This window comes from Frankliniella occidentalis, unplaced genomic scaffold (assembly GCF_000697945.3).
Source record: "Frankliniella occidentalis isolate FOCC.00 unplaced genomic scaffold, Focc_3.1 Scaffold3672, whole genome shotgun sequence".
Taxonomy (NCBI): domain Eukaryota; kingdom Metazoa; phylum Arthropoda; class Insecta; order Thysanoptera; family Thripidae; genus Frankliniella; species Frankliniella occidentalis.
In genome coordinates, this window is record NW_026270727.1 from 1 (window position 1) to 8,074 (window position 8,074).

Here is an 8,074-nt window from a genome sequence, read left to right on the forward strand (position 1 = left end):
TAAAAAACAAGATAAAAAGCCCCACCGTGCGCGCGCTCTTGGAAAAGCAAAGCCGTGAATGTGTGTAACTGTATGCCGTGGGCAACGACACACACGCCGCAGGACGCGCGCATGGTGGCGGCATGAGAGTGTGGAGAGGGCATGCTGCCCTCAGGTGGCCCACTCCTTACACCCAGCAAGCTCACGGCGCGTATCCATTTTCGCACACACTTTTACTTTCTCATGCCGACGCAGCACGCTACCACGCTGTAAGCCGCCCACGTGCTACTCCCTTCTGACATTCGCCATTTGGCCGTTGCCGTGGCGCACCTACGCCGCCCTGTTCACCCTTCATCTCCTACGAGGAAAAGTGCCGGCACTGCGGAGGCTGTTGGGCAGAGCCACCGAGAACAAGGCCACCCTGGTGTGAAGCAATAGAGGGACGCTGAAGTAAGGACCCTTTTTTGTATCATCACAGCAGACAAAAGAGACCTCATGTTTCTCGCTTTTCGTGGGATCTTTAGTCCACCGTACATAACCACTCATTGAAAAATTCCGCATCAAACGAGCAAATGTGTGATAAAGGTCCGATCCGAAGCAATGTTGACTGGGTTGAGTTTTATTTTGTCTTTATTTTAACGTGGGCGTGGATCAAATCCCGATCACATGAACCCCATGTAGGCTCGTTCAACGCAGAATTTTTAGCTGATTATGATGGGTAGCTTTGAAATAAAAAATGCTCGGTATTGACAAAATATATTTCGGAAAACCGTGACATGTTGCGCCTTTCCCGATAGTAATGACTTTTTTAATGGTCTATAAACTTGTCGTACGGTACATTTATGTTTACAGTGCACCCAAGAGAGAAATACTTCCGAGTAAAACCGATCAAATCAAAAAAGGGGCACATGGCGCGCACATATTCGGCGAGAGTGTGTGTATTTGAGTCGATACAACAGGAAGTAATCGAGAAAGCAAATAAACTCTCCGCTTCACTGCGTCCTGCCACCGTGTGATATTTGACTGCAGAATTTGGTGGGAAATGATAAAAGGGCTTCCAGCGCCACCCCGGGGAAGGGCGAGGCCAGCTTTCCTTGCGTCGACATTTCCCATGATTACGAAAGGGAAATCACTCCACCTCCCTGTGCGGCGGGCCCCGGTTTCCCCTCCATCCATTTTTTGGGAAGGCACATGGTGCCTTATTTCCCCCCACCTGAGTCCTGCCTGCGGCCTTGGGCGGGTGTGAGGGACAGGGACGCGTGGTGCGAGGAAGGGTTTCTGCGGTTGGAGGGTGGCGGGGGAAGGGATTGTAAGAGGGAGAAGAGGGCGGGGAAAGAGATAGGAAATGTGAGCGGGAGGGAACCTGGCCCAGGAAGTGGTGAGAGAGAGGCACCCCCTCATCCCCACGCAAACCCCCTTCCCGGAAGAGGAAAAGTTGAAAGGGGACGGTGAGGGGCTGCTGCCGCGAACATCGTGACGAGCAGGCCACTCACACCTCGCGGTTCGGGTCCAGCTGCGAGGTTTCCGCGCGTTCCGCGCTCGCAAGGCCCGACAGAAACTTTTCCATGAACCACTGACGAAGCGACACTGCTCTGGCGGCTCGTGCCTGCGCCTCTTCTCTCCCCCTCACCCCTCCATCCCCAGCCACCCCCGTCTGACCGTGTCATGCATTTATAAACCGCGGCTTTAGTGCAAATTGCTCCAGGCACTGCTAGTCTAGTAGGGTAAGGTGCCCTATGATGGCCACTTTAAGCGCACGCCCTTGCTTTTTCCTCCACCAAGCCGCAGCCATACGTCACATCTACACCAGAAAAATCAGGAGTGTATTAGAAGGTTCAAAGAAAATACCACCACGTGCGAAAACGTCAAATTAAAGTTTATTCATAGATAAAAAAATTAGTAAAGAAACAGTTCATTTTGCCCATTGATGGCCACACCTTGCCCATTGATGGCCACCCTTGTGCCCATTGATGGCCACCCTAGAAATTACTTGGTTTGGCGAGTCCTGCGCCGTTCTGGCGCAGCCTGTAGACGCCTGGCTGCAGCGGCAGCTTCTTTAGCAGCCTTCTCGGCGTCCTGGAGAGCCTTCTTAGCAATGCGCGCCTCCTTTCGCGCCTCCTTCTCGGCCTCCTCCTCCTTCTTCTTCCTATCTTTCTCTTCCTGCATCTCGCGCCATCTCTTGGACGTGGTGACGTAGGGCATACGTTCCATCTTCCGCTTGCCCTTGCGCTTGGGACTGTGAGGCCACACAAGGACATCCCGCAAGGACACGCTAGAGGCGCTACTTCCCGGGCGAGGTTCGGCGTCAACCTCGGGTGGGTCGTCGGGGTCGTCGTCTAACGGTTCCTGCCGCACCAAGCTGAGATCCACTTGCATAGGGCTTTCATCTAGTGCCTGTGAGGAGCCGGCTACCGATTCTGTGCTCACGACCGCCACAGTAACATGCTCTTTCCTCGGCTTGCCTTGCAGAGCGGAATACACCCGGTGCAGTGCTGCCAAAGCTGCATTGTCTTGCAGCTCCGGTGCGGAACTCTGCAGGGAGCGGATTATTTCTTCCCCTACCAAGTCCTGGAAATTTGTCATAGTAAGCGTTACTGGGAGATCCGCTTGCTGTTGTTCTGCCTCGGTCTCTGGGGCCCTGTTTACGTGTCCTTTGCATTTCTTGTAATTAACAGCGTCAGGGTTGAAGGGGTGAAGTCCAGTCACTCTAAATCCATTGACAAGAGACAGGGTCATGTCCTTTTGCAGAGCAGTGTTCAGTATCGGACCAATGCATTCTTTAGTTAGAGAATCATGAGGGTGCTTACGGCGCCACTCCAAAAGGGCACGCGACCAGGCAGCTTTCAGAGGCCGGAACGCAGCCACGTCACACGGTTGTAGGATGTGTGTGGCATTGGGATACAAGGCAATCAGTACAATGCCAAGCTCTTTGCAGAGAGAACTAGTCTCCCGTGTCAAATGTGTTTTATGCCCGTCAACAAAGAGAATAAACGGGGTCTTGATTTTGTTGAATTCAAGAAAATTAGCTAGAATGCTACTTATCCATTCATAAAAGGTTTCAGCGGTCATCCATCCGGAATCTGACCTGCCTATCCCCCAAGCAGGAGGGACACTTTTCACAAGTGCGGCTGGCACTCTCTTGTACGGAAAAATGATCATGGGCTCTACCCTTTTCCCAGATGCCGTGTACGCAAACATTACCGTAACAGCGAACTTGTCATCGCTAGTGGGAGAGACCTCATAGACATCCTTGGCCCCCTTTTCAGCAAGAACAAACGATTTATTTGGACAAAGTCGAAAATTGCTTTCATCCCCATTCCCAACTCTGTCAGGGTCTTTGAGGGCTTCCAACGCACCTTCCTCTTCCAGTATGACTCGAATCTCCTCAAACCATTTTCGGATATCTTGCTCGCTCACGTTCCCTGCTGCTCTGGTTATGCCCTCTGGTGTTCGTTCCGAAAGGTTAGGGTGTCTCTTCAGAAAGAGGCGGTACCATTTGGTTCCTGAGAATTGAAAACAGAAGTAAGAAGTCTGTTCGTAACGACATGAACATTGAAGCGAAAATGTATGGTGTACGCTATACCTGGTAAATTATTAGCAAATGAATGTTCTCTTTCGGGAGCCTTGTCTAGAAATTCTTTGACGCTCAAAAGCACATCCATTTTCCGCCGAGGGAAACCCTTCCGAGAACAATCCAAAATCCAGTCCACAAGAAGCTGCTCTTCTTCTGGAGTCAGTACTGGGCGACGGCCTCGCTGCGGGTCGACCCCCCGAAGCCGATGCCGTAGCGTACCTCGGGGCACATTGTGCTCCTTCGCTGCAGCGTTGATGGCCATGTGACGCTTCCGGACATCTTCCACGGCTGCACGCACGCGTTCCTCTTGTTCTTTGCGAAATGATTTTGGAGCCATGCGCCACACCTACGTAAAATAATAGAATTAATATTTAAAACAACATGCACATTTCCTGCTTCTCACTACCGCTTGGGCATTCCCTCGGGGCAACGCCAGCGCAGGGCGAACGCCGATCGCTGGGCAGCAGTGCGTCCAGTCGCCGGCAAGGCTTGGCGCACGCTTGGCGGCGCTCCTGCACAGGGAGCGAGAGAGAGGCGGGGGGGGGGGGAGAGAGAGGCGGGGGGGGGGGAGTCGGCTACAGTTCCGATCGCACCTAGCCGAGGTGGCTATGCGAGCAGACGACCCCAACCAGGCATGCAGAGCGCTGGGCCGCACGCCCACCAACAAACAGCGGCCGCGTCGCTCTCTCTCGCTCACTCTCGGCAGTTCGCTGCAAAATAGCGAGTGGCCCGCAGTGGTAAACACAACACTATTGTCTGACGACTACGTGGCTAACATCCTCAGTCGTTCTTCCCACGTTAACGAGAGTAATACATCATATATTGGTAGTGTGGCCACATTAGGACATGCATTGTTTATGCTGTCCCAATAGTGGCCACCCCCCCTTTCACCGCTATTTTTTTGTTTTAAAAAAAAGTCGCATCGTAGATTTGTAGCTCACCTTTTTCCGGTTCAGTAGATATGCTTGTCGAGTAGCTCCGATCAGTACACGCCGAACGGCAACGCTTCTTCCGGAACGCCGCACTAAACAGACTACCTAAGAAAACCACTGGCGGAGCGGACGACAGTGCAGCGTCTCGCGCGATGCTGTCGTGCGCTCTTCCGGGACGCGGCCGAACTACGTCACTGGCGGAACCATGCTGCCAATACATGACAGAATACGGACGTAAAAGGCGCGCATCTCAAATGTCGCTCGGTTGGCGGTAATGGGGGCCAAAAGACGAGGGTGGCCATCAATGGTACACTGGCCACAATAGGGCATCTTACCCTACCCCAGGGGGACGTGCTAGAATAATTTGGGCGGCGTTCTCCAGACCTCTCCAGCGCTGTCACGCAAATAACCCGCTGCACGCCCATGTACCCGGGCGCCTCTTTAACGGACCGCTTAAGAATCAAGAGAGAACACCGTTAAAAATTACAACAGTAAATACGTACAGAATGGACTGGCGGTAATTTTGAAAACAGTGTAATCCTGTAGTTTGCACTGTACCTTATTCTGGAGGAAAGTTCTTTTCAAGCAATGTCTATATCCCTCACATACCAGTCGAACAGATTTTGACCGAAGTATGGAAGTACAGGACGATCTGTATGAATTCTGTGTCTGAGTACAGAATTTTAAACAGTGAAGTATTATTATATCTCACTCTGCTCGCCTTCCGTGTGCACTGCAGGAGAAATCATTTCCGAGTCGGAAAGGGGCTAAGGGGCTGATGGGCTGCTTAGACGAACCATGAGGAGCGGAATACTAACACCGTCAACCTCTTGGTCCGCCTGCCGCCCGCGCAGCCCGGCTGGTGAGACGGTGCAGTCTCACGTTACTCGGCTGGGCGGGGGATAACAACGGGTCCGGGGGCGGAGGTGGCAGAGACCACAGCCCAGGCGTCGTGCGACGTGCCGGCGACGAGACTGGAGAGGTCACAAAGGACCAGCAAACTGTGTCGTGGCCTCCTCCTTTACACACGGCCAAACAAAACACGTGTGTAAAACGATATCGTTTTCGAGCGATTCGCTATGAATTCATGTGAAAGCTGAGGAAACCCCTCCAGAAAACTGGTGAACAAAAATGGCGGATTGTAGAAAAGGGTCGGCAACGGCGCGAGGGGGAAAGAAAATGAGAGCTCAAAGTCGAAATGACTATAGGCGTGCGGCGACGGCGAACAACACAGCAGCGGGGCGCGGCAGTCAGGATACTCTTTCATTCATTCCCTCCTCAGGGAGCCTCTCTCCAGTTTAAATAAAGTGCATGGCCCATTCTTTCCCCTCGCCGAGCCGCCAAGGCGCGGGCCGCTGCAGATGGCAGATCGCTGGGCGGTAATTAAGTCACCGCCGTCACCGAGCGAAAAGAATTAAATGCCCCCCTCCCGATCCCCCCTCCTTCCTTGCCATCGTTCCTTTCAAGAAGTCGCAGCAGCCCGCCCTTGCGCCGCCCGAAATTGACGAGAAAACCATTTATCGGGGAGCAATTCAATTTCTTTCCGTCGACTCTACAAAAAAAAGAAGCCCTCGCGGTGGCTAAAATGCGACTGGCGCAGCGCGACCCGGGGACCGCCTTCATATCACGGCAATTATCACATACACTCACTGAAAACGCAAGTGTGACATTCGTACACTTAAAAGAGTAATGGTGTAAACTTTCATTTGAAATTTACACTCTCTTCCCCAATGTCCGCAAATGTTGTTCACACACACACACACACACACCTACAGGTGTGTCGCACTTGCGGGTGTGTGACATTCACACACTTGAATTTTCCCTGCACTATCGTTTAACTCACCGTCATGGACGAGATGGGGTAGACGACGGCAAGGAAGCGGTCGAGCGACATGAGCACGAGCGTGTAGACGGACGCCATGGACGTGACCACGATGAGGTACTGGACGATCTTGCACCAGGTGTCGCCCAGCGGCCAGAAGGTGAGCGCGTAGTCGGTGCCGGTGAACGGCACGCAGAACACGATGAAGAGCAGGTCGGCCACGGCCAGGTTGATGATGAGCAGGTTGGTGGTGCTGCGCATCTGCTGGTTGGCCGCCACCACCAGCACCACCTGCGCACCGAATATATGTGTGTTAGAGGCGGGAAAGGAGAGGCCCTGTGTGTGTGTGTGTGTGTGTGTGTGTGTGTGTGTGTGTGGGGGGGGGGGGGGGGCGAGGCCCTTGTGTTGTAATGACCCTGAGACGTCCCGAAGGGGGTGGCTGCGGCCAGCCTACAGCCTGGACTCGGGCAATATACCGCGCACGCACGACTTTGGCGGAGTTTGTCGCCCCGACACGCCCCGCCACGCCCCGATATGGCTGCGGTAAATCGTAACGTTGCGAGCAAAATAACGATCGCCAAAAGCCAAAGCCCTCGATATCCTTGGTAGGTACGCGCTCGCAGAGAGCCTCCTGCAGTTGGGCCCACAACCAGGAGGGCTCAATTGAAAAACGCTGAGGTGCTGGGCACCCTAGTGCGATTTCAGACTTGGCAACCTTCCAAGTCATTTATTTAAAAACAGTCGCGTTTTGTAGAACCTGCTCTGTATTTCCTCTGGTAGTCGGATTAGCAAAACATCTAACTAGATTCTCAATGGACTGCATTTAAATTACTCAATCTGCTTGTGGCTGTGAAACTTGCTGCTAGGCGACATAGCGAAGCCTTTTAGCGTGTGCACGGCTGGTGAGGACACGCGCCTGGCTAGAGCGGGCAGGTAAGTTCCGCTTGTACCCGCGCGGCCTTGCACGGCTCGGTACCAAGTTTCAGAGTCTCTTTGAACCATCTCGGCAACAAGAGCTTACATCTATCGAACGGACGCTCTCTACGAGGAAGGAGCTGAGCAAGGCTTAAATGAACGCAGCAACGCAGCAGCGCGGCTACGAGGAAGAGCGCCGGCCGACGTCCCGCGTATGGGAACCCAATAACAGGCTCCGCGATGCCTCGCTTTTGACATAGTTCATCCAGTTATAATGCTATGCGGCACATTAGGCTTAGAACGCAGCTGCTTTGTGAGAGCTGCGAAGCAGCATTTTGTTGGCAAATGAGGAATAAATAAGACGACTACACGAATCAATAAAGTGACGACGCTTTTTTTTATCCCCAGCACTCCGTTTTCCATTCGTTCATTCGTTTGCGATTAGGATGGGATTTTTTTGTTTTCTTCGCGCGACCGGAAACTACAACGCGGCGCCGTTGAGTGCGCGTTCGCCATTTACCGGGGCGTCGTTCGTTATAGAGGGGTCTAATCATGCGGTTTGATGAGGTCTTTGATTCGCGGATTATCAGCGCATGTGTGCGTGAGAGCGTGATGGAGAATGATTCGTTTCGTTCACCCGCTCTCCCCTCTCCGTACCTCCCACTCCCTCCTCGCGAGAGCACACTCAATGAATCTCCATCAATCTCCGAAGAGAAATGAAGAGGAAAGTGTATTAGATGAAAAGGAGCGAGAGGCGAAAGGAGGATGACATGATCAGACGGAGAGATGAAAGGAGAGGGAGAGCGAGGGGAGAGAAGCCCGGGGCGGAGGGCGGGGGAAGGAGGAGGCGAG

The 8,074-nt window shown here is 53.1% G+C and overlaps 2 protein-coding genes across 2 annotated transcripts; both read right to left on the reverse strand.

Annotated features, from left to right (window-relative positions):
• Nucleotides 1-1,705: 1,705 nt before the first annotated feature.
• LOC127752074 (uncharacterized) lies at nt 1,706-4,046 on the reverse strand. Its single transcript, XM_052276616.1, has 2 exons — nt 3,563-4,046; nt 1,706-3,482 (listed from the first exon to the last, which is right to left on the reverse strand). The coding sequence occupies exons 1-2, from the start codon at nt 3,888-3,890 to the stop codon at nt 1,966-1,968; spliced, it is 1,845 nt and encodes a 614-aa protein (XP_052132576.1). The 5' UTR covers nt 3,891-4,046; the 3' UTR covers nt 1,706-1,965.
• Nucleotides 4,047-6,304: 2,258 nt separating this feature from the next.
• LOC127752073 (allatostatin-A receptor-like) lies at nt 6,305-6,598 on the reverse strand (the record flags this gene model as incomplete). The annotated part of the gene is made up of 1 exon (XM_052276615.1): nt 6,305-6,598. A coding segment is annotated over one exon (279 nt), but the record flags the coding sequence as incomplete, so codon positions are not given.
• Between the last annotated feature and the right edge of the window lie 1,476 nt (nt 6,599-8,074).

What these genes read in the sequence shown, in the direction of transcription:
- LOC127752074 (XM_052276616.1), bottom strand. Translation starts at nt 3,890, where the DNA reads ATGGCTCCAAAATCATTTCGCAAAGAACAAGAGGAACGCGTGCGTGCA. An exon ending in ATTTGCTAATAATTTACCAG is followed by an intron (nt 3,483 to 3,562) that starts GTATAGCGTACA and finishes TTCAATTCTCAG; the next exon opens with GAACCAAATGGTACCGCCTC.